The 26,844-nt window shown below is 38.8% G+C and overlaps 1 protein-coding gene across 12 annotated transcripts in view; it reads right to left on the bottom strand.

Moving 5' to 3' along the window:
- Positions 1-26,844, bottom strand: part of camk2d2 (calcium/calmodulin-dependent protein kinase (CaM kinase) II delta 2) — a 48,308-nt gene continuing 21,464 nt past the window's right edge. Inside the window, exons 3-22 of one of the 12 annotated variants that reach the window (XM_085276970.1) lie at positions 24,601-24,660; positions 21,543-21,597; positions 20,377-20,442; positions 19,766-19,838; positions 18,104-18,206; positions 17,428-17,511; positions 17,108-17,202; positions 16,599-16,721; positions 16,323-16,406; positions 16,018-16,060; positions 13,721-13,761; positions 12,569-12,628; positions 11,122-11,166; positions 10,797-10,845; positions 10,230-10,328; positions 9,878-9,898; positions 9,421-9,496; positions 6,771-6,865; positions 4,754-4,979; positions 1-2,552 (exon numbers count right to left, since the gene is read on the bottom strand). In XM_085276970.1, coding sequence (XP_085133096.1) covers positions 2,549-2,552; positions 4,754-4,979; positions 6,771-6,865; positions 9,421-9,496; positions 9,878-9,898; positions 10,230-10,328; positions 10,797-10,845; positions 11,122-11,166; positions 12,569-12,628; positions 13,721-13,761; positions 16,018-16,060; positions 16,323-16,406; positions 16,599-16,721; positions 17,108-17,202; positions 17,428-17,511; positions 18,104-18,206; positions 19,766-19,838; positions 20,377-20,442; positions 21,543-21,597; positions 24,601-24,660 — 1,502 coding nt within the window. In that variant the 3' untranslated portion in view covers positions 1-2,548. Of the gene's footprint in view, positions 2,553-4,749; positions 4,980-6,770; positions 6,866-9,420; positions 9,497-9,877; positions 9,899-10,229; positions 10,329-10,796; positions 10,846-11,121; positions 11,167-12,568; positions 12,629-13,720; positions 13,762-16,017; positions 16,061-16,322; positions 16,407-16,598; positions 16,722-17,107; positions 17,203-17,427; positions 17,512-18,103; positions 18,207-19,765; positions 19,839-20,376; positions 20,443-21,542; positions 21,598-24,600; positions 24,661-26,844 lie in introns of those variants that run through there. The other 11 variants (XM_085276971.1, XM_085276972.1, XM_085276973.1 and 8 more) reach the window with 11 other exon arrangements.

Raw genomic sequence — 26,844 nt, 5'->3', positions numbered from 1 at the left:
GTAAGTAGAATCCAACTTTATTGATCATAAACACATGTTTCACCTGGTAGCTTAAATATTTAAATGCTTTCTCACACATTTTCAGTCCAGTCCTTACACCTGACCATTTTCAGGGGAATATTTTTTTAATCAATCATTCATGCACAAAAAGGCATCTAACTACAAGGATCAACCAGTGTTGTATCTACACAAAACAGGCAAATTAGCAAAGAACATATTTTTAACTGCATCTTTAGACAGTTTGTTACTAGCAAAAGCACATAATTCTTTTCCATTTCTTTAGTTGAATACAAAAAATAGCCAAAGATAACACTTTGAGGAGTAAATGGTAATTTTGCAACAACAAGGTGATTCCCAAAGCGCCATCAACTCAACACTTGGCATATTTCGACATCGTGTACAATGTATCCTTAAAAAATTTGAGGAATCAGGACAAAAGAAGACGTCATAACAGTGATTGTCTACAGTCATACTATAAAACACAGCTGAGGCTCTGTCATGGTTTGGGGCTGTATTTTAGTCAGTGTTGTTGGAGATCTTGTCAAAATTGATGGAATTGTGAACAATCATATTTTGGTCCACCATGCAATACCATCTGGAAAGCATCTGATTAATAACAGCATCATTTTCAGCCGGAAAATCATCCCAAACACACTGCTAATGCAGTAAAAGCATACCTGCGTAGAAAAAAGATACGTATGCACACTATCAGTCATGGATTGGCCTCCCCAGAGCCCAGGTTGTACATGTTGTATTTCAGAGTATGTTTAAACATGAAAATGTAATATAAGTCTTTAAATATCCAAATAATCAGGCACAACAATATAGCCTGGTCTGGGCTTAGCATTTCTGAAGCACAGCAATCTAATCACACAGTGACCAAACCACAGGACACAAATGCATGAAAAATCAATACCAAAATAACACAAAATAAAATTAAAACACATCAATTATCACATATTTTAGCTGATTTATTTATTTCTTAAACATGTTAAGCCATCCATTGCCATGCTGGCAACAGTTACACACCAGATAAGGAGTGGTGCATTGCATTGACATCATACGTTTTGTCGAAAGAAATGTTTATCATATTTTCCCTTTTAAAAAAGAAGAGACAAATCAGTCGAAAAGAGCAAACAGTAGGGATGACAAAGACACTGCCATTGTCCTGCAGTGGTAAGACCACTGGCTAGCAGAAGCACTGATCGCCAAGGAAGACATCCCAACATTTATTACAGTCCATTGCACTTTCTCTCCTTCAATTTTCTGATACCATCCTCTTGCCTTGGTGCAACTTTTTCATTACAGTGCTTCCAGACCTATTAGTCCGACCACCAGTTTGTATCACTTGACCTGACAGAAGGCAAACCTTCTAGTGCTTTTGTGCCATCTTCATCATCTGCACCACCTCTATGCAATTGGCAAAATAACACACTGATATGACAAGAATAAAATGACAAAAGAAACCCTACATACAGTTATACAATACAAGTACAAACGTTATGAAAAATGAGCTTGTTTTCGTCTTATTTTTTGTACAAAATGTAAGTGGTGCTTCGGCAACCCGGAGTTTATTCTCCTCCTCTTAGATATGAGATTCCGATATTTGGATGGTAACAATAACAATGTTATTGTTTTTACAACAGTTCCATGATGCTGGAGGACATTAGAAACATTTGGACAGGACTGATGCACAACATTAACAAATACAAACAAACAAGTCAGTGACTGACAAATCAAACAGAAGATATAATAGTTTCATATGATCTTAGCACGATAACACCCCCCTCCCCCCACCATGCACTACACAATAGTCTTGGATTTTCATATATTACATATATGCTACATTCTCTTATTTCTTATTTCACTTATATAAAGGCAAACATATCTCAACGCAAGTGTAAGCTGCTCTGCTTTTCTTTACATTTAAATTAGTACTATAGATTGAAATCTGACAATTTAAACAGTATGACTTAGCTCATAGCAAACATAAATGTAGCTCATAAACTGGATTTTACGTAAACTCTTAAGTCCTCTGATAGCAAGAATAGCAATTTCAGTATTTGTTTTTGTTGTGTTTTGTGTTTTTAAACCAACAATCACAATGTATATACATCACCAGAACTAAAGCAAGCTCAATTTTTAACATTCTGATCTTCCAAATGTTTTTGAATTGCACACACATAAATACACATAAAAATACATAACTATTTTTTGGGGAGAGGTTACAGTTGTAGATCTTTAAACATCTCTATTTTATATTTAAAATGCATACCAAAACATCTTAAAAAAAACAAACAAAAAAGATTTTTTTCTCAATATGCTTGTTTCATAATGTCCAAATACGGTGTGCAGCCACCCAGTGGTGGTTTCGAATGATGTCCATTAATAAAATGCCATAACAGTAAAATGTAGTAATACTTGTTTCCTGTGGTATGTCATATCCTTATGGAGGGGTCAAAGAGCAGTCATGAACTCCACTAGATTTGCTGATGAGGGTTCTTTTTTCTTTTTCTTTTTTTTTATGTGACCACATGTTGATGTTCCATTAACTGAAAAGACAGAGAGCAACCATGTGAATCTTTGCTGACAAGACAGCATAAAAAGGATCTTTTGAGAAAACATATTAAGCCATGTAATGGCATGAAATGAAAAGCACACATCAGTGAAAGTGAAAAGTACTGGCATGGTACTGGCATGCAAACAGCTCTGCGATACTGTTTACTGGTAATATCCCAGAAATGCCAACAAGACACTTGCACAGGTGTGTTCAAATATAATGCCAATATTTATACTTAACCTTTGCAAAGCAAACAGTTTATACACGATATTATGATCATGCCATGCCAAGTGAACATTTCCCAGGCTCTCAATTCAAAACAAATCAGCAGGAGTTCTTTCACTTTTAAAGAAAGTCTGCACGGAATGCTTAAGGTGATATTTTATGTTATACAACTACAGTTTCAGCGCATTAAACAGCCCCGATCAAAAGTTTAAGAACACTTGAAAATGGCAAAAAATCATATTTTGCATGGTTGGATCTTAACAAGGTTCCAAGTAGAGCTTCAACATGCAACAAGAAGAAATGGTAGTGAGACAAAACGTTTTTTTGAGCATGCAATGAATTAAAAACAACGGTTAAACTGAAACAGGCTTTATGGATTTATAAACTATTCTAATCTTCCCAGATAGAAAGAAAGAAAAAAATCATCAAAAATCATTCAGAAACTTTTTAGCTACCGGTGCTCGTAGCACTGGTTTACATAATCTAGCTACAATACCGTCCAAACATATAGAGCCACCATGCATTTATAATATTTTGCTTCCATGGAGCCAGATTTTCTTTCTTTCCAAATTGGTCTTTAGCAATAATTCTCCTGGCTTTCTGAAGTTTTTTCAGTTGTTTTCTTTGCACAGTTATTCGACCTGGCCACTTTCAGAAGATGATTTGTTGTTGTTGCTGCTGTGGTTTATTTTGATTTGTGTTTACTTATTAGGCCACACAAATGAGACTATGAATTGTTCATTCATAAAAAGGTACCTTGCTGACAGAATTAACTAACCAGTGTTTGTCTACATATAACAGAGAAATGAACAAAGAACTAACTTTTGTATCTTTAGGCACTTTGTTACTGAGAGCCTTGTGGAAAAACAGTTCCTGAAGACCACTTAAAGATATTAGAAGAAAGCTAGCTAAGACAGTTCAGATTGTGTTGGAGAATAAAGGTGGTCACACCAAATATTGGCTTTGAAGCTTTGATAAAGTGATAGAGTAGGAAGCCCAGGACATAGAGGGGGGTTGTGGTTAAATTAATATTACATCATACCGTAATACAGAAATTCCCTGCTTTCTCAATAGTGAAGTGATAGCTGGTACTTATTTTTTATCTTAGTAGGAGTAAGGAAACTTCGGGGAAATTCAAGAGCGACAATGCCAAGCCTGGTATAATTATTTTTGCTCTAACAATAAAAGGATGTCGCTGAATCACAAAAGAACGCACACTTCATCGAACAGCTCATCCTGGTTACCTCCCTTTTTTCACCAAGCAGAAGCAAGAATGTTTCTCTAGAGGTAAGCATTTAACATCTAGAAATATAAAGAATGCTTCCTGCTTAAAGTACTACGACAGCTTCGTTTTCATATTCTACTTAATAATTCCATTCTCGCCGTTTCTGTTGTAATACTATATATGCAATAGTGCATATGTAAAACAGTCTTCAAGGTTTTCTGACTGCCCCTTTTCTGTTTCTTTGTCTCATCCACTACATTGGACAACGGCAAGTTTTATACCAATGTACTACAGCTTGATCAAAACATGAATTGAAGTTGAATATGTTGAGCTCGAATTCCACACAATGGTAGTATGTATATGAAACCTCATACCTTAATTTTTAAAAGAGTAGAAGAATATAGGTGCAGATAAACAGAATCATTTTTCTAAGCATAATTCCACGATCGTTGTTGGTTATATTCTGTAATATCATTTCCTACAACTTCATCTGAATAATGTTTGATAATTAAAAAATAAATTCAATGTCAAACAGATGTTTAAGTGTTTAAACAGATAATTATAATTACTGACTGAAATAAGCTATGCGGCTGGTTAAGCACAGAGAGTGTGCCCTCTATTGATTAGGTGCAACAGCCAACAGTGATCATACCCCGGAGCCCACAGCTGCATTACATTAGTCAGGTGGTACATCTATTTTCCTAAAACACATTTTCAGCTTTGCAGTTCTTACTGTCTCTTACTGGGGGATGCTGGGCGAGCCAGAGCGATGAAAGTGAATGTTCTGCCACTTTCCATCACGGCGGTGCCAAACTCGGGTCTCCTCAGACTGCATGGTGCGAGGCATGCCACTGCCATCCATGTATTGGGTCAGCCGAATATAGGCAATGCATGCTGCATTTTCCCCAATAAGGTGCACATGTGGGTTCAATAGGATGGTGTGAACTGGCTTATTCCCTTTGGACAATGCTGCAAATGAAACAGAGAAAGATGCCACACAATATGTGAATGTTATGGGTAGTATTTCCCCACTTTCCACACAGAGTTGGCTAAGAATTGCTCCTTTTTATGTTAATATTATACAGCAGATACAGTTGCATCAAAAACAAAATGCTGATTCTTCTTTGGAGTATTAACTGATATGAAATCAGAGCAAGTGAAGTCTCCATATGTTGATGCTGGATAGTGGACAAGCATGGGGTTGCCAAGTGATTGAGGTTTCTGGGGCATATCTGGTTTATCTGAACTATTTTTACCCAGACTGAGGACATTCTGCCATTTATAGCAGTCATTATTCATGAGTGATTTTTTTTTTTTTTTGCTCCAAGGTTAGTCAATGCCCTTGTAGTTTAGCAGCAAATATGAACAAACTGAACTAAATATTGATATAGGACAAACAATCCAGTCCAACTCCAGTAATGTTCCTATAATATTGTCTTTCAACAATCCGAATAACTCCTTGGTTGTGAACTGGACTTTGTTATTTTAGGTATCTTAATCATATTATCCCTTTTTTGTGCATTATGTCCTCCAAATAAAAGTTTCCATAGCTCTGTGCACACATTTATCATTTTGACAAGCTTAAGTCAACTATTTACAAATTTATGAACTGGTGTTGACATGCACAGATGTACTTGATAGTGTGAATGTTGAAAAGAAGATTAATATGTCATACATTTGTTTTCCTCAAGGTCTTTTTTTATTTGGCTTGTTTCTGTTTTATCAGCTCCCTAAAGAGGGATTTCTATTGACAGCTCAGATTAGTAGTTGCAGTTATTTAGAATAGAAATATCCTTTATTGTCCCTCATTGGTGAAATTTAGCTGTTCCAGCAGCAAAGTAACCACCAGATGGAGAATGCAGATTCAAAAAAATTAGTTAGCAGTCTTAATGTTCGACTTTGTATTAAAACAAACTACAAAATGAAATTTTTTGTTCCTCCAGTGTAGTATATTGATTGTGTTTGGTCTCTTCAACCATATGTTTTCATCAGAACATTTAATGTAAACATGCAAGTTCTCCCCTGCTGAAAAATCAACAGTTCTCCAGACTGTGACTGAGATAAACGACTTGTGCATTAGTTCATTCATCTTGTCATACCAATGTAAGCAAACATATTTATACTAACTCTCTGTGTTTAACCTCCTAAATGCATTTTTAATTTCTCTTTGCTATTTGGGCTGATTGGGACCTGATGACTGTAAAAACAAAGAATTACCAGATTTTTTTTACCTGACTTTTGTTTCTGAGAAAAATGAGATCAACATATGAGGACATTCGTTTTAAATTTTGATAGAACAGTGGCAGTAGAATGGCCTCGTACGTGGATATCAGGCCCTGGTAGAGCAAAATTTTGTATTTTGGTCTAGACAACCCAAAATGTGATGTCCACATATGTGGACACCAGGTCCTAGGAGGTTAAAGACTCCAGTACTGTTACTTAAACATAATCCTTAATTACTCCTAGTATCAAATGCTGATTCGAGGTCAGCCAGCTGTTTCTAACTCTTACACTAAAAGCTGGTAGATTTTAGTTGCAGATATCTTTTGCATAAGCAAAAGTTCTCTTCAAATTCTCTTTTTAATTCTGCAAATTCTCTTTCTAATTCCATTTTAATTTGTCAAATGTTACCCAGGTTGTTAGTAGTTTATCGATTTTCTTTTGAAATGCAGAAATTGCAGGCAATTCTCCATATGAGTCCTCAAGATACTGCTAGAGCAGCTTTTTTTCTAAAGTTAGAATTAATCGTCTTGAACCTACCATTTTCAAAATAAAAGCGATGGAAGTCATGTCCTTCCACGAGGTTGCCCAGGGCCTCAGGCTCAAAGGAAGTCAAACCAGGATCACAAATTTTCCTGTTCCACCAGAAACATAATGTAGCATCAGCAAAGAAGACAAGCAAATAAGTCTATGAAATTATATATATTAGGGGTGCAACGATACTCGTATCGATATTGAACCGTTCGATACAGTGCTTTCGGTTCAGTACACATATGTATCGAACAATACAAAATAAAATTTTAATTTATTTTATCAACTTTCCTTCTGACGATGCTGTCTGTGTTGAGCGCTCAGTGGATCAGCGCTCGACAGTGCAGCCTAGGCGGAGTAGTCAAACGCAGATTCACTGAGTGCAGGGCAAGCTAGCAGACAGAAGTTAAGCTCTCCTTGCAACATGGCAAATTGAACCTCCCCCACCCTCATTCAGGTCTGGCGTTTGGAACTATTTTGGTTTTCATGTGACGTATGACCCTGAAGGTAAGCGCGTCATGGACTAAAGTAAAACAGTATGTTGGATGTGCCAGGCAATGCTCAATTACATGGGTGGGAGCTAGTGTGTTAGCACAGTTAGCTCGTTAACGTGTTGGCCGTCCAGCCCCATGCAAGGGCGATCCGTGGTAGCTCGTTAACGGAGATTTGCCGTGTTGTGGCGTTAAGGTCATTTCAACGAGATTAACGCTGACAGCACTAGTGGGAACACAACGAATATGACTGCACGTTTACGCCGACATCATCCTAGTGCAAAGACAAGTGGAAGCAGACAAAAACAACAAGCACGCATGCTACAAACTTTACCCGAGTCATTTAGACAGCCGTTAGCACATGATTCTCCTTATGGGGACCTGATATGTTTAATATGCTGCTGAGAATATAGCCCAGAAGAAGCGTATAGTATAGCTTTTATTTTGGAAAGAGACATTTCTCTATAATAAACTCTCTTTTCCAAAGATGAGTGATTCCTCAATCAGATACAGGGCTCGCAAAATCGAATGCCCGACGTCCTGGGGCTAGCGATTTTTCCAGTCGGGCTACCAAAATCTATCTCTGCCCTGTCCGTCGGCCTATCGTAGGAAGGAAAAATATATGTCAATGCTTTTGCATTCTTTCGGAAATGTAGCTGGGTAATTATGTCATTGGCATCGGTGAGCCACTGTCAATATGTGACATATTGAAATCGCGTTTGAATTTGCGCTTGTTTTTTGCTTTCACTTTGCAATCGCGCAAACTGTGTATAGAGAGCGACAGCACTGATTGGTGAGTGATGATAATTTGCGCACCAATTTCTCTGACATGTCTTATCAATCGTTAGCTTACTATGCAAACATGACAAGTGAAATCTCCCGCAGCAAGCTTAAACATGTGAGAGGTTGATCGCGCAGAGAATCGCTGAGCGTTATGTTAGTGCGTGTGTAAAAGGAGCAGGATATATATTGTAGTGGGTCAGGGCTGTTCGGGGTTCTGTTTGTACAGTTATGTTTTGTTTATGTTGCCATAGTGACGGGTGACGCCCTCTCGCTGCGACAGTGTGTCCTTCCGGGGTCAGAGGGCGCCCTGTGTGATGTTGTTGTTGTTGTTGTTGCTGTGCTGTTGCCGCGCTGAGCAGTTGCTGTTCTTCTGCAGATGTCAATAAACGGCTGTGCTCCCTGGCTAGCTCACGGGAAGCAAGACCAAACGATACCTCCGTCTCCTCCTTGTCTGAGCTCGCCACAATATTTTAGTTCTGCTGAGCCAAATAAGACAGGTCAGGGTGAAGAAGTGACAGCCAAAGAAAAGCTTACCACAAAACGGAAAAGTTATGACAAATCAGACTATAAGGCAAAAAGAAAGTGCAGCTTTATGGTTTCATGGACAAAATAATTTCTGTGGCTGCAATATGACGAGCTATATAACCAGGGCTGCACATAAGTGGTCCGCAGGTGTGCATTCGCTGTCAAAATAAAAAACAGGCACAAGATAAGAAGTTGCAAAGCGTGTTTGCATACATCCGATTTTCAGGAGGAGGACAGACATTTGTTTAGAACTATTTTAAAGATGTCGAAGAAGCTCCTTTAAGCAATTACTTTGGTGTTCCTCCACCTCCAAAGAAATGTCAGAAGGAGTCCGAACCACAAAAGAAGCGCGTATTCTCGGAAAAGTAGTTGCAGGAGGTGAGCTGGCTTCAAACAAATGATGAACGCACAGAGATGTGGTGCGGAATGTGCCGTGAAAATTTAATAAATGACAAATTAAAAAGGCATGAACATTTTTTTTGTATCAAAAAAATATCGAACCGTGACACCAAAGTATCGAACCGAACCGTGAATTTTGTGTATGGTTGCACCCCTAATAAATATATAAATATATATATATATATATATTATTTGAGGGCGCCTTTCAAAAACCCAAGGTCACCTTACAAAAGAACAGAATTAATAAAAGAAGCAATAGTCATAGAATACATACAATAAGTTAAAATTGCAAAGCAGAACTTGACAACAGATAAAATCAGCACTAAAGCGAATAAGCCAGTTTGAACAGATGTGTTTTGAGCTGTGACTTAAATGCGGGAAGAGAGTCTGTGTTTATTAGGCCACATTATATACACATTATAGTTATGTTACTGGGAAAACGTGAACAGAAGGGAACTTACGCGTAGGCCTCAAAGTCTCCATTGTTGATAGATTCAATTAACTGCTCAGTAACTTTGATGATTTCTTGTTTTCGAGCTAAAACACAAGATCACAGAAAATCATCAGCTAAACTGGCATAATAAATGTGTTGTTACTATATTTCAGGCAAATGTTCAAAGTGCAGCTACAAATCAGCTTCAGATGAGTTCTACTCTACGGATTTGCAGGATTTTAAGGTTATTAGAAATGGAAGGCGCTCAAGAAAGGATTTCACAACATTTTTGATCATTCATGTCTGAGTCCAAAAAAAAAAAAGCTGGAAGAAAGCCTCCCATGACTAATAGTGATATCAGGCAGGAAAAATGCAGGATGACAATATATTTCACCCAACAAAGCTCAAATGAATCAAGACAAACCAATGTCAGATGCAAGTATTTGCTGTAAAAGCGATTTAAACTAAGTAATATTGACAGTTACCTTTATTGTTATTGGTGCAGGCTGGGGGATATTGAAAAAATTACTCAATTTGTGAAACAACAGACATGTTAAATAATATTTTTTTTAAAAACTGTAAGAAGTCCTTCACCTTCAGACGAAAGGAGCAAATAGGGTCATAAACAGAGGTTTCATTTTATTGAAGAAGGGATAGTCACTGAGGAGTAACTTTCTTAAATCACAGACTACTGCAAACACCCAGTGGTCTAAGAAAAGGATATGATCTGAACATCACGAGCATGGCATTTGAGACACTTTATATATAAGGAACACTACCTCACAGGGATGACTGGGTAAGCAAAATAGGGCATCTTCCCCATTGTGGAGGACTTACTCTGAATTGAGGAGTTGGGAGTCTGTCTTGAGTCAGACATCTGTGAGGAACGGCTCTTAGAACTCAAGATACCACTCACTAAGCTGCCCAGACGAAGGGCTGAGATGGGATGATTGAATGATTGAATGATTGGGTGTCCAGTGCGTATAAAGGGCAGAAGACGTAACAAAGATAATCATGTATGGTGAGAGACATAGCGAAAAAAAGATTTTCTCAACAAAAACACATAAAAGGAGAGTAAAAAAAATGCTGAGTGGAAACATTTAATAATAAAAACATAAAATGGTGGGCACAAAAGCAGCATGTGTTCCCATTTTTGTATTAACCTAGGAGTACATGGATGCAGTTGGAGGAGAAGACAACGAAAGAACAGAACAATTTCCATTTTGCAAGAGTTAAAAGCTAAATGGGAGCAGGAGTAGTTAACCTGCTGTTAACTGCGTAACAAAGCAGGATGTAGAAAAACACAGATGGGAGTGACCAGTCTGACTGGAAATCATGAGGACTGACTAACATTACCAGTGTAGCAGAGATCTGCAAGTCTGTAAACCATACAGTTTTTACTACCTTTCACATCTTCATCTTCAATGGTGGTGTTGGCACTCTCAATTGACTCCTGACAAAAATGACAAAAAGATTATGGACACATAATACATGCTTCTTTAATGATATCATGCAACATGCATTTGTAATACAATTAAGTCTTAAATGGAGAGTTTTAAAAGCTAAATGGTCTCATAAACTCTGATTTATGAGCAAATTTGCTTTATTCTTGTTGGTAAATTGGAAAACATTCCTGTTAGCTCTTACTAAGAAAGTCTATAGTACAGGAGCAAACAGACTTAATATTAAATGTAGCCATCAGTGAAAGTGAACTTTGTTTATGTTATACCTTGTTTCCATCCACAGGGTTGTGTATCACAGTTGTCTGTGGTTCCTAAGAAAAACATATAATAGGCACTTGTGGGAGCAAATACTTCAACAATGCAAGAAAAGTTATGATTGGGCAGATACCTCTGAAGAAAATGTATTTTGTGTATTTTCTAAAACTGACGGTCAAGAAGATGGCCAACCACTTACATCAATTACTCATTACAATCTTTAACTTTGTCTATCTGTAAATCTATTCATCACAATGTATCTGAGACCAAATTCAAATGTGTGCGTCAATTTCTTGTTTATTGTATTTCTCATTCTTTCCACTCTTTCTGTATTGTGTGGTCTTTTTTGCATCTGATTTTCTCTCAGCAGCCCTAGCCAGTGCCCTCACTTGGTAATCACATGTCTGGGTTTTTGTAGAATTGATCCTGGTGACCAGCTCAGTCTTTCTAATCACTCACCCAGATTACATAAGATTATAACATCAGCGGCCTTGTGTGAGTGTGTATGTGTGTTTGTGTGTTGGGGGTGGGCGTGTGTGTGTGATGATGGAGTGAGAAAGAGAGGAAAGACAGATGTCACGTGCATGTGTTCATGCGTAATCAACTTGACAGCAAATGGGAGGACAGAAAGTCTTTGACATCATGCATAGTGGCAGTCATGTGGCCTGACGTAGACAGCAGACACCATGCCCAAAGAACAACTATCCTCACAATCCTTACAGTCATGCACAGACCAACTATGCCAGTAACAAATCCTACAAAATGCACATGTGGATTACTGTCAGCAATTTTACTTTTAATTGCATATCTAACAGATGTACAGTACAATGACATGAAAGGACTTCATGCATGGTACAAATGAAAAGAGCAAGAAAAGAAGAAGAGTTTCTTAAGAAATACAAGAACACAAGAAGTGGGGGGGTTGAGGTAGAGGTTACCCTAACCACAGAACTTCATGTTCATTAGAGCTTAATCCAAACGTGTGTGTGTGTGCGTGTGTATATAAAGACTTAACTTGCTTTAACCCAACATTAACGGTGCATAAATTCAGCAAATCCAAACTGGCCAAGCGGTATATATCCCATGCATGCACTGCTAATTCAGATGAATGGATTCATAAATACATCAATCTGAATTATAAATATCTTTCATAGATAGCTTGATGAAAAAATCTGGAGCTGGGACATGCTGCACAGTTACAAAGGTCTATATGCACTATTTCATTCAGGGATAGTCTATTATTGGTGCTAGACATGTATTTCACCCCACGTTACTACAATATCCTTACATGTCTTTTTTAAAAGTTGAAATCTTCTTATCAAAGGTTGAGATCAAAAAGAATATGATCTTACAATGTGGAAAGGGTGAACCTGAACCTCCTCCACAGGATGTGAGGCAGGTACATATAGAAGTTTTGTGAAAGAAGCTGTGAGTGTAGATGAGAATGTGTGTGTATACCAGTGCAGGGGCAGGGCCAGTGTCTTTAGGACTGGTCACTGTGTTGGCTTTGTTGTTGACCTGCAGGGGGGCAGTGTAGAGGGGAGGGACATGACACATACACACTTCTCAGACACACACACTCTCTCACATTCTTGACTTTATGTGAAGAATGCGGGGACAGCGCATCCTTTGTTCATACAAATACCAGATGGCCTGGTTGTAAACCTTTTCAAAGTTTCCACAATGTACATATACATTCCAAAATATCCCATGTACGCAAGATGGTCAAACTCCCATGATCCTTCTTGAAAGTTTTGCAAAGGTGAAGAATGGAATCAGCAATCAGCCGGAGCCTCCTGTTCAGCACCCTGTTATAGACTTTCTCCAGGAGACTGGGCAGTGTGATACCCCAATAACTGGAGAACAATTTCCGGTCCCTCATTTTGAAAATGGAAACCCCCCCTCCTGCTGTCTTACACTCCGCCTCCAATCTTTAACAAGGCTCATTCGGACTCTGTGTCTCCAGACTCTCTGGGAAGCAAGAGGAATCCTTCCAGATTTAAACGCACTACACACAGGGGCTTTCAACCAGATGTTCCCAGTTCACCCTCACTAGTCGTTTGGGTTTTTCCAGGTCTGTCTGAGAACCTTCCTCACCATCTGATCTGGCTCACTCCTAGGTGGTGATCAGTTGACAGCTGTGCTCCTTTTTGTGCTTTTTGTGTCCAAGACATACGGCCTTAGATCACATGATACAACAAGAGAGACTGTTATTGACCTTTGACCTAATGTGCTCTGATACCAAGCACACTGATAAACCGTGTATGCTAGAGCATCATGTTACTCTAAAGAAACACTATAAATGACTATGGAAAACATGAGTTTAGGTAAATTCAATAAATACAAAAACTAAAAAGATCAATAATTTAAAAAGAGGATGATGAGACCAGAAACATAAGCTACGAACAAGCTAAGAAAACTAGGAAAGCTAAGAAAATAATACCCATTTCCCACATCTTTGAGTGACTGTCCCTGAATGATAATGTTGTTAAGTGCAAAATGCATAATAACAGTAGTAATAATAATCAATATGGCTTCTCAGACACTAAACATTCCAACAAAAATAATGCAAGAAACAAAGCATTTTCTTCATTGTGCAAAGCAGCTCACCTTAACGCCATCTGGCTTCTTGTTGAGCAAAGTCTTAGCTGCTGTAGAAGGAAAGACAGAGACAACATTTCAGTATGAGGTTCAAGAGAGTCCTGTGCCAGAGGCTACACAAACATGCAGCAAGCATATCAATTTGTGCTTATCTCCAAACTCCAGGTGCAAGATCCAACTGCAAGATCCATAATGCAATCCAACTGAAGCTCCAAATAACATAACTTCTGCAAGGCTGTTATCCTACTACATACTTACTCACATGTCAGGGCTGAAGGGTGGGTGGTTAATTGGGTGTATATATAGCAGGTGATGAAAAGGTTAATCTAACCAACTATCTCCAACAGGTTCACACACAACATTCCTAAGTCGACATTTGCCCACATACCCATGCACTTGTATATTTGCACCTACGCATATGCTCCCACCACTATTCCTTAACTTTATTTTCCGATGTTACATAGAAACTTAACACTAAACTGCATTACAATAATCCATGCTGCATCTTTCTCTAAATTTCTCTGAGATTGTAAATTAGCACTTATGCAAGGATGAGATTCTGTAGTACACTTTAAAATGCCAAATGTCATACTTTCATGCATGCGCGATTGGCTATTCCACACTATTTCCAAAAATGTAGGGGCACAGTATAAACAGAAAATACAACCAGAATTAAATTATCAACAAATCATTTAGACTACACATGTAACTGAAAATAATACCAAGGCAATTTGACAATTTTTTTTAAATTGCTTTTCATTTATTACAAGCATATGCTTATTTGGAATTTGATGTCAGTTGGGAACTGAGGAGGAGTGAGACGTTATGTAGCTTTGAAGGTGAAATGTTTTCCTATTTGTTGCTTAATGTATGAGTTCAGCTTCTCATCAGTTTCTGGCTTCTTGTGTTGAATTCTTATGTGATTATATGCCAGAGGTTTTCAGTGGATAACATGTCAGGAGTGCAGGCAGCTCAGCTAAGCAAGTGGAAGGTGTTGTAATAGATGCTGTCTTTCTGAAATAAGCAAGAACTTTCCTGAAAACAATGTGATCTGGATGCGTTTCTCTAAAACACAACATTTTTCACCTTTAACATTTTATACATCTTTACACTACTGTCAGTTATATATATAAAAAAATGTTATTTGCATTTTACACAGTGTCCCAACATTTTTGGAAACATGACTCTAAATGAAAAATAAGACCTAAATGCCAATGCTTATTGGTTGGGCTCAACCTCATACATTTCACTGTCATTCCAAAAATCCTTACCTCAAATGGTTACCACAATTCAAACAAAAAAGGAAAGAAAATTGAAAAAGGAAGAAACTGATAAATAAAAAGAGACACAAATGAACAAATGCATTTCACTGTAGAATGAAAAGCAAAAGTAGTCTAATAAGAGCATGAAGAATATGAGATAGGTCAAAAGAAATGTATATTTAAAAAAAAGTTTGGCGTCAAAATAGAGAGAGAATGGTAGAAAAACAGCTTGAAAAATATAAATGACTCGTGTTTAGCAATGGCATTCTTATGCCTAGTTTCTTTTTTTAAAGTCTTCTAAAATTCAATTTTATTTCATTTTAAAACTTAGAGTTTCTCCATATTTTACCTTTTTATGGTGTAAGCAGCAGAAGATTCACTTTTCAGAGAGTACTTAACCAAATTATTATCAGTTATTAAGGTTTAATAGTTCAGGTTAGTTTAAGTGGGCTTGAAATAGTTATCCATAGTCAGTGTACTACCTACAACATTCATAGTTTATTCCCCTAGTACTTCCGATACCATCACCAATATCCTGCTGTAGATAAGGCTGGTTACAACCATTTATACTCTATGTATCTACCTCTTGATTCGTTGGTCTACCACTGTCTTCACTGGTTAATATATACTAATGTGTGAATTTGGTGTTTTAATGCCTTAGATTGAATCTAACCCTTTAAACCCTTAAAGTTTTAAAGTTGAGGCAGGTTCTGCTCATTACTGTTTTTAATCAAACTTTACTAGCTTATTAAAAAAAGCAGTATAATAGCTTTATATCACCTCAGTAATTTGTTAATCTCATCCATAATAGTTTTAATTTGCCAGTACTCATGTCCGCATCCTCTACTGCAGGTATTACACTGATGGATAAGTTCATAAATTCCCACTTTTTTAAAGATCTCTTTAACAGCTGTAACGCCTTTTTAGCTTCCAGTTTTGTTTTTTCCTTCTTCTTTTTTTGTTTTTTAGGACAAATGCTTGTAATTTTTAACATAATATGTTTGGGAAAACCAGGTTTTGGACACCATGCTGAGAAAGACATACCTGAGAAGTTTCTTGTGACTAGCAAAGTGGTCAATATTGCTCCCTGCATTGACAGAAAAGAAGGAAAGAAGAAGGAAATGATGATGGGCGAAAGGAAGGAAGAGAAAGAAAGAAAGATTGATTAAAAGGTTGTAGCAAGAAAGAGCAGCATAGCAAAAGGACAACTCGAAGGCTTTACAGAACAAGCAATCATTTTAAGTTATAGTGAGAAGTCTTGAGCAAGGAAAACAGAAAAGGAGAGGAAAAAATGGCTGGATGGATTGTTCTATATAAACAGAAGCATGAAGGACTGCCAGAAGTCTCACCTTGAGTTTCCTCCTGGCATTGAATTTCTTCAGGCATTCCACAGTCTCCTGCCTGTGCATCATGGAAGCGACAGTGGACCGTTGCTGCAGGGAGAAGATGAGAGGATTTGAAGGAATGGAAACAATGGGTGAGAAGAATGTATGGCTGCGATTTTGTGGGCAGTGCAACTGTCACCTTTTGTGTGTGTTCATGCTTTTTTTTTAAATTTCTGTGTGCATCTGTGTGTGTGTGTTTGTGCAAATATTCCAACATCTGGGAGTGTGTTTGCCACATACGCAGATCCAGGGGTGTTTTAGGGCCTCTGCAGCAGTGATGCGTTTACTGGGGTTGATGGTTAGCATCTTGTTAATTAGATCTTTGGCCTCAGGAGTTACAGTGTCCCACTCCGGTGATGGGAACTGTAAAAAAAAAAAAAAAAAAAAAAAAAAAAGTGTGTCATATATACAGCATATATACAAATACAAAACTACAGAGCTCTGAGGATTCTGTATTTGTAGCAAGCCAGGAAGAGAGGAGATAACATCAGAATTATTATCCAATTTTCAATTTCAGGTTTCAGATGTTATATTAGTGGAGAGAAAAATCTTTAAAGGCCTATACCAATTCAAAAATCACAGTGGCTGTGTCCTGAGCTCCCAATGATGCTACAGGAAAACTGAGCAGATGGCCAGATGATGAAATGATCCTATGTGCAAATTAACTAAAATAAAATGTCACTTTTTGTTTTGTCTGACTTTATTTACCATTTAGTTTTTTCAGTTTTGGATGATGTATATATGCTTACATCATAGGCCCCAGCCTTGATTTGTTGATAGAGGCGATGTTGATCCTCATCCCAGAAGGGAGGGTAGCCAACCAGCAGGATGTACAAAATAACACCTAGAACAAAGTGACATGCACACAAACCCATGCATTTTAGATCTTTATACTCAGATACTATTTGTTTATTTTAAAAAACAACATGAGGTTTCTTTATTTAGCACTCCACAAAACACTCAGAACAACTTAAAGTTTCAGTCCTTGTAAAAAAAAAACAAAACAGATGTCTTTGGACCCAGTATTAGATCCAAGCAGCTACAGTGAGACAATTTGAATGTTATTTACCACAGGCCCACATGTCCACTGGTTTCCCATATGGGTCTTTCCTCAGAACTTCTGGAGATAAGTAGCCTGGGGTGCCTGCAAAACCTGGAGGAGTAATATGAAAGAATATTTGGAAAGGCAGGTTGGTGCAGGCCGTAAAATGACTGTGAGACAATGAGTGTTGTCTTATGCTGATTTTTGAAATTTCACTTTTTCTTATTTTGAATAAGAGACTCTGCTAAGAGACATCTGTTGTAACATTTTTATTCACAAGGAGTCAAGGCTTTGGCTGCCATTTACCCTCTGTGGATTTAGGGTGGTTCGTGTGAAACTCTTTATTCCTGCCAAATATTTTGTTGACAGTGTTCTTTGGAAAACTGAATAACTCCAATATGTCACATGAAATCTATTATCACGTTGTGCTTTGGCCAGGATGCTGTCCAGTTCATGAACAAAAAGAAGCCTACTAAAGGTTTCTATGGGACATTTAAACCAATTGGTGTATGTGCCCCTACTTGTCGAGATTAAAGAGATTCTCAACAGATTAACACTAAATCCCCCTTTATTAGTATTGCCCCAAAACTTCCCTAACATTGTCAAACATCTATATGGCTGACTTAATATTATTTATCATTACTGATTGCTTGCTTGACCAATCAGCTATTTCAAGTTGGAAAATGGATGGATGAATACTCACCAAACCATGCCTGCTGGTCCCCCTGTACCTCGATAGCCAGCCCAAAGTCAGCCAACTTGACCGCCGCCCCCTTCAGCTTACTGGCCAATAGAAGGTTCTCAGGCTGGGGGGGGCGGAGTCAAACAGGTTAGAGGTGAGAGGTCACACGCTCTGGGAACAAGCTGCCCACAGACACAGATCTAAGATCAGATTAGCCATAGCAATCCCAATCAAAGCCATTAGAGGTCAGTGACACTAAGCTGCTCTTAAATCAGTGTCTGAGGCAACTCCCTTTCTGCCACATCAATGACAGAGAACAAAAATGTGCACGGGACCAGATCTCTACGTGACCACGGACATGTTTCACACTGGAGCTGTGGACTTGCTCCCCCAGCCTCATGGATTCAAAGGGAGTAGAGGTGATGTGTAAATTAAAAAAAACACTCTACTATTAGAATCCATGAGCAGGAACAAAGTGCACACTGCAGGGAGAAGGATACAGGGGGCAGCTGTGGTGGAACAGGAGACGTGGGTGTAAAAACAAGTGACTCTCAGCCACATATGTATAATGACACACACTGCACACTAAGACAATTTAGCACCATCATAAATTTATGAAAGCCAACAGCATGCACATATATGCACACACATTTAAACACATATGCACTAACAAAGGCGCAGGTGCAGAAAGGTCTTTGCTAACCTAAGGCCAGTTAGACTGTGTGCTCTAATGAATAATGCATTTCCTAACATTTAGAGACTCAAAACACAGGCAGCCTGTGAGCAGTCACTTTATGGCAGACGTATGACTCAACAGGACATAGACAGTAACTGACAACTAGACACAGCTACATAACGATTAACATAACGATGAATAAATCGTCCTAATTTTGAAGCATGTAAAAACCTGAAATTGCTTCAGCAAAGGAAATCCTAGTCACAGAATGGAAATCTCAAACTTGGTTATTCTTTCTGGGGTGTTTTTGCAGGCACAAGCTCACAATCCATTTAGTCACATTGAAAACAGCTTTTTTTTAGCATTCTCCTGCCTCTTTGCTTAACATCAAAATGCTAATGGCAAGTTGTGAGAATACGGGCTACCACTGGAATAGTCATGACCTTAAAAAAAATTTTCACATCTCAACATAATTTTTTACATAACTATGCGAATGGGGATCATTTCTGAGTGTCTGTCTTGTGATTGCCTCTATTTTTAACCAGCACTGCATTACATTACACAGTCATACATCTCACAAAATTACTGCCATGATAACGTCAACATACTTTCAATCTGTCTTCAACATATTAGAGGTATTAGAAGAGGTTCCTCATTCTCTACACGAGCAGGCAGGGGGGTACTAGCCACGCATACTAACTTAACATAGAAGAAGACAAGCAGGCAAGAAGAAGTGTCGGAATCTGGTAGGCTCGAATCAAATATTTGCAATATATTGCCTTTTATTACTTTTATTGCCTTCAAAAGAAAGAATGAACAATGTAATAATTAAGAAGGTTGATAATGGAGAATTTAATTTATTTATTTTATAAAACAAAACATAAAAGAAGCAAAACAAAAATATGTAAAGGACAAAATGGAATTTTCTCTCTGTTGCTACCAAGTCAGGACTTTTTGTCTGTCTGTTTGGTCAACAAGGTTGCAGCAATGTCTGTGGTCATACAAACCTTCAGGTCCCTGTGAACGATTCCATTAACGTGGCAGTGATGGACACTCTCCAGGATCTGCTGTATGCAGTGGCTGAGGGTGGGAAAGTGGAGGAATGAGATGGATCAAATTAAAAGGAGAGAGAGGGGGAAAAAAATCAAGAAAAAATATATTTTAAAAGAGGATACTAGGGAAAATAACCGAGAAGAGAAGAATAACCTAATTCATAACACTGTTCTCGTCATCAAACTTTTTATGTGAGATTTATGTGATATTAAGCCTCATGATGGGAACTTATTTCTGCAAAAAGTTAAAGTTAAAGACATGCATAACATAAAGACATAGATATACACACACACCCCTTTCTTTCTCCCTCGAGATGCAGCTTTTCAGCATAAAGCTGGCAGTGTTAGGTAGGTTGTGTATGATTAATATTGCAGGCTTTATGTCATTAATCATCTTTATAAATAACTCCGAGATCCCTGAGACAAGGTAACTATATCACACCTCTGAGACAACCATATGTGAGACACACAAACACACATATAGGCACACACAGTTGTTCTCTCGGGTAACAGACAGAGATGCATAATGGCTGCTTTGCTCAGCAGCGTGTGTGTGTATGTGTTACCTGGCATCAGCCTCACTGTAGTACTCCCGGGCTACTATATCTTCAAACAACTCCCCTCCTGTCACCCTGGGAAGAGAGAATGAGATCATTATTTAGTGTATTCATGATTCTGGCTGTCATGAAAACTGAAACAGACTTGTCATTTTTTCTATGGACTCAATTACAAAAATCACTGGCAACTTCAACTATTACACCTCGGTAGTATCGACTCTGTACCCCTTTTTGCCATCAGTGCTGCCTTAATTCTGTCAGCTGTACAATCATCATGTGAATATCCCATTCCACCAAATACCAGTGGTGTTTTACTGGACCTGGTGACAGTGAACGCCCTTCATTGTCAAGTTCAAGAAACGAGTTTGAGATTATATTAACAGGGTGTGTTATCCTGTTGGAAGCAGCCATCAGAGGATGGACACATTGTGGTCATAAATGGATAAATTGTTTAGCAAAGATACTTAGCTGGGTTTCGCATTTATATCAGTTGATACTCGGGGGGCCTTGCTGATGCTGCTCAAGGGATAGCTTCTCTTTTTCGGACCATTCTCTGTAAACCCAATAGATGGTTTTGTGGCAAGATCTCAGCAGTTTCTGAAATTCTAAGATCAATAACTGTGCCATGTTGAAAGCCACTTGAATCATCTTTCAGACCTTTGCATTAACAAGCAGCTGAACAATCTGAGAAGCTTCTTCAGAACTGAAGAAGCTTCTCAGATGAGAGGTGAAACATCTTCAAGCAACTTAAAGAAGTCCAGACACTATTCTTTGAAAGCTCCTTTGACTACGATGACCTGGATGACTGAGAACCTTCACAGACAAGTGAATAATGCTATACTGGAATGTGGAACGTTCCAAACGAAAATAAGAAAAAAAATGTTTGCAAGTAACTCACCAAATTACAGTAACTGGCTATTAGCATTCTAACAAAAGGGTGCCATAATAATTGCCATAATAATTCTTTAACATAGTGGACTCTAATATAATTGGGTATTTACAGATATCTTGTTTGAATGTGTTTAACCCTGAATTTTTTTCCCCTCCAGTGGTCATGGCTTTCAGAGTAAAAACTGAGCTTCTTCTATACAGGGTGTTAACATTAATAAGAGATAGTATATAAAAATTGGTATGGTGAAGAGAATTGACAGAATGTGTGAATGAGTGTTACTCACAGATCAAACACCAGATAGTGGAAACCCTCTTCTGATATGCTGTCATGGAGTCTTACTGTGGAGGAGCGCAAATAAAAAAAAGGAGAGAAAAGTGTGACAGAGAAAAGAAAAATCAGCCAACAGAAACAGACCAGCAGTGTGCAGCGGTGTCAACAAAGTTACAATATAACACTTAAAACATCTCAGAACATGTTACTAATAATAGATGACTTCTAAGTTTTCATAGTAAAGCTGTCAATAGTGATGGCTGTCGTTTGATGAAATCTCGCTTTCCCATAATAAAACCTAAATTATTTTGGAAGTAGCTATATGTCTATGAAAATCTTTACAATACTAAAAATAAATTCAGTAAAATTATAATTCACATCACGGCAATTATGACACCCAGTTACGTCAATTGAAGGTTACTAGAACTAATATTGAATCATGTGCAACTTTGCCAAAACAATGTCAGACTCTGTAGTTGGGACCACATGTTCTCCTTAAATTGCTGGCAGGAAACCTGTTCTTGGTAGGAGAGACGGCATCCATCCCACTTTGGATGGAGCAGCTCTCATTTCTAGAAATCTGGCCAAATTTATTAAACCCCCTAAGTCGTGACTATCCAGAGTTGGGACCAGGAAGCAGAGTTGCACTGTTACATGCCTCTCTGCAGCTTCTCTCCTCCCATCCCATCCCCCCCCCCTGAAAATACCATCTCTTTAGAGAGTGTGTCAACTCCCAAACAGTAAAAAAACAAACTAAAAAGGAGCAAAAAATGACTTAACACAAAAAAATGACAAAGAAAGAACAATACAGTATCCACATTTTCACTGCTATGCAGATGACACACAACTTTATCTATCAATGAAGTCAGATAACACACACCAATTATTTTAAACTGCAGGAATGTCTTAAAGACATACATATCTGGATGTCCTCAAATTTTTGCTTTTAAATTCAGATAAAACTGAGGTTATTTTACTCGGCCCTGAAAATCTTAGGAATATGGTATGTAACCAGATACTTACTCTGGATGGCATTACCTTGGCCTCCAGTAACACTGTGAGGAACTCTGGAGTCATTTTTGACCAGGACATGTCCTTCAATGCATATATTAAACAAATATGTAGAACTGCTTTCTTCCATTTGCGCAATATCTCTAAAATTAGAAATATCCTGTCTCAGAGTGACCCTGAAAAACTAGTTCATACATTTATTACCTCCAGGCTGGACTACTGTAATTCATTATTATCAGGATGTCCTAAAAACTTCCTGAAAAGCCTTCAGTTAATCCAAAATGCTACAGCAAGAGTACTGACAGGGACTAGAAAGAGAGAGCATATTTCTCCTATATTGGCTTCCCTTCATTGGCTCCCTGTTAAATCCAGAATTGAATTCACAATCCTGCTCCTCACATACAAGGTCTTAAATAGTCAGTCCCCATCCATCCATCATCCATCTTCATCCGCTTTATCCGAGGCCGGGTCGCGGGGGCAGCAGCCTAAGCAGAGAGGCCCAGACCTCCCTTTCCCCAGCCACCTCCTCCAGCTTATCCGGGGGAACACCAAGGCGTTCCCAGGCCAGCCGAGAGATATAATCTCTCCAGCGTGTCGTGGGTCTGCCCCGGGGCCTCCTCCCGGTGGGACATGCCAGCTCACCCAGGAGGCGCCCAGGAGGCATCCTTGTCAGATGCCCGAACCACCTCAGCTGGCTCCTTTCGATGTGGAGGAGCAGCAGCTCTGCTCTGAGCCCCTCCTGGATGGCCGAATTTCTCACCCTGTCTCTAAGGGAGAGGCCAGCCACCCTTCGGAGGAAGCTCATTTCTGCCGCTTGTATCCGCGATCTCGTTCTTTCGGTCACTACCCACAGCTCGTGGCCATAGGTGAGGGTAGGGACGTAGATCGACCGGTAAATTGAGAGCTTCGCTTTTACACTCAGCTCCCTCTTCACCACGACGGACCGGTGCAGCATCCGCATCACTGCAGCCGCAGTCGGTCCCCATCTTATCTTAATGGCCTTGTAGTACCATATCACCCCATTAGAGCAGCTCATTCTCGCACTGCAGGTTTACTTGTTGTTCCTAGAGTATTTAAAAGTAGAATGGGAGGGAGAGCCTTCAGTTTTCAAGCCCCTCTTCTATGGAACCAGCTTCCAGTTTGGATTCGAGAGACAGACACTATCTCTACTTTTAAGATTAGGCTTAAAACTTTCCTTTTTGCTAAAGCATATAGTTAGGGCTGGACCAGGTGACCCTGAATCCTCCCTTGGTTATGCTGCAATAGGCGTAGGCTGCTGGTGGTTTCCCATGATGTACTGAGTATTTCTTCTTCAGTCACCTTTCTCACTCACTATGGCCTCAGTAGACCTCTCTGCATAGAATCATACTTTTATCCTGTCTTCCTTCACTCTCCTCAACCAGTCACGGCAGACAACCACCCCTTCTCTGAGCCTGGTTTTGCCGGAGGTAAACTGTTACTGTTAGAAAGTAAAGCATTACTACACTGCGTTTCAATATTAGGAAATTAGAAGAGTTTGACTTATATTATATATTATTGTCTTGATTTCAAAGCCACAGGATCAAAAACCTAACGCCATTGTTGCTCTCAAAATTTCAAATAGCAAGTACATCTCAGAAAACTACAAAGAAATTATTAGAGAAATATGAAACAACAGCAGTGAAGGGAAGAAAGAGCATGTGTCTATAAATGTGAAAACAAAGGAGGAGAGACCACTTCTTTCAGAGGTTTAATGAGAGGGGTGTAAAGGTTTAGAGAGCAGGTGTACGGCTGGTGTATCTTTTTGATGACTCAGCTGCAAGAGCACACAGGTGCAGCATAATCATTACATACCGTACTAGAACACATACACACACACACACACACACACACAAACACACTTGGTTTCGTGGTCTCTCCTCCTTTCTCTCTCGTAACTGTGTCTAGAACATGAATATCCCTAGCAGAAATCAGTAGAGACCTGAAAAGACCTGTTTTAATTTGCACAAGTGTGTGTGTGTGTGTGTGTGTGTGTGTGTGTGTGTGTGTGTGTGTATTCCGAGATTTAGGACACAGCTCACCGATGTTGGGGTGCTTCAATAAACGACAAATCCTCGCCTCTCTCTCCAGCTTTTGATGATCTAAAAGAAAAATAGAGGAGACACAAACACAGAGATGGGTTATTTTAATGCTACTCATGATTCCCTCCTGTGATTGGCTTTATAAATAATAGAACGTGAAGTTGGATGCAACTTAGTTTTGACTCAGTGGAGGACACATTGCAGTATTTGGTTGTCAGCGTCTGTCTGTCTGTCTGTCTGTCTGTCTGTCTGTCTGTCTCTGTGTCTGTCTGTGTGTGTGTGTGTGTGTGTGTGTGTGTGTGTGTGTGTGTGTGTGTGTGCGCGCGCGCGCTGGCATGGTGTCAGCCGGCTCTTTTCCTTATCAGAACTGAAATGCTTGACAAAAATAATGTGACCTGATATGTGCTCGGTAATATGCCACAAACAGGCAGGCGGCAGTGAACAACAAACACAGTGAACGGCCACAGAGGATTCATATTGACCTCTCGCGTCGGGCTCAGCATAAGCTCCTCCAATGTACTTTTAGGTCCTCTTTGGTGCCCTGAGGGAAATCTGAAATCTGTATTCCCAAAATATACACTGTGCTGCAGTTTTGCAGATGTATCATACAATAGATTTATACAGTAATCCTTTTGAATGTTTAAAAGAAAATCTCATACCGTTTTTTTCTTCATGTTTTTAATTAAAATTTGTGTTAAACAATTAATCTGGATAGAATATGTTAAAATTATTTATTTTCTACCCCCTTTTTTCAGACAAAGGGTATTTTGAAATAATATATAATCAGTAATACAAAAACAGCTATGTAATTCTGTATTACACCAATGATGAGATTTAATCAGAAACTTTATGATATTTGTAGATTTCTACATCACTGTAATGAAGTGCTTTAGGTTAAAATAAACTGTGACTTTTTTTTTCCACACACACAGTAATATTATGCATACCATAAAACGATTTCACTCATATTCCGAAACCTTAAAGAAGTATATGCTCTACGGCAGTGACTATAATGTTCCACCTAAATACAACATCAGCTTTTGGTGAGCTTGTTTTAATAGTGGACCCTTAACTGATGCTGGGAGAACATGTACATGCTTCTTTACATGAAATCCACCAAATTTTATGCGGGGGGGAAAAGACGGTTTTTGGGAAGCAAAGAATAGAACAGCAGCAGGTATTAGATACTGCAATCTAACTGTACTGCAACAAAAATCCCAGACAGGCAATATGGCAACCCAGACAGCATAACATATCTCTCCTCGTTGAGGCTCAGACTGATTTTATCTGACTTAGCAAACATGAAGTGACACTCAAATCTCTCTGTCAGAAGAAACCCAATGTCCAGTGACTCTGATTCAGAATAAGTGAGTCATTGCAATGAGTAAGACAATCCGGTGCTGAGGCGACCCATTTCAGCTTTGCCTCAGGACAGGAGGGAGAGAGAGAGAGAGCAGGAGGTTCTACATTTTTCCAAAATAAAATAGGACGCCTATTTTTCACTCTCATCTGCCTCCTTCTTCTTCTCTTCTTGGTGCTATGGAAACTGTGGGCTCAGTGCAGCACAGAGGCAAGACCAGCAAAGAACACTAGGCTGCTTGTTCTCATTATAGGTCCAGGTATCTGTTTGTTTCGTGTCAGTGTAACGCACCTATAGGAAAACAATAGGCAAGCACAACAACAAAGCTAGTGAGCTTTAAATGAGACGGACCTTGGCGTGCACTCAAATATGCAGCAAAATGCCAGTATAAAACATATTATGACAGAAAAGTACTTATCCCCAAAGAAAGGTGACAAAGATGTTTGTCAGCCCTAGTGACAAAGTTTAATCCAGAATAAAATATATAGCATGAGCAGACAAAACTACAAAAAAAAGAATGTTTAAAGGCAAAAGAAGAAGAGATAAAATGATGAAACTACAAAAAGGTCTACAATGAATTGATCTGATTACTGTTGCAAAAAAGCTTTCTCGTCCATCAGCCCAAGCATTAATTACCAAGAACAGCCACAATTAACTTCATTAACTTAAAAAATGCTGTTTCTTTTCTTTCAACAGTCATATTGGCTCCAGAGGCGGTGATGAAACTGTGTAAAAACTTCCGAAAGGACTTGCATGCCTTCCTGCATGCAGAATTTCTTGCAGCTCTTCTGTGTGGCTCCAAGTCTGCCATAATGCCCCTGAGAACATGCCAATTTCAATTTTGCTGAAGCATACTGCCGGCTGTAGAGACAAGCATAACAGCA

The sequence above is a fragment of the Mchenga conophoros genome, linkage group LG6, assembly GCF_057382185.1.
Source record: "Mchenga conophoros isolate Kocher_MC1m ecotype Shallow Benthic linkage group LG6, M_conophoros_male_GT1.1, whole genome shotgun sequence".
Taxonomy (NCBI): domain Eukaryota; kingdom Metazoa; phylum Chordata; class Actinopteri; order Cichliformes; family Cichlidae; genus Mchenga; species Mchenga conophoros.
Note: the sequence above shows the minus strand (reverse complement) of the source record. Positions and strands in the feature narration are given on the sequence as shown.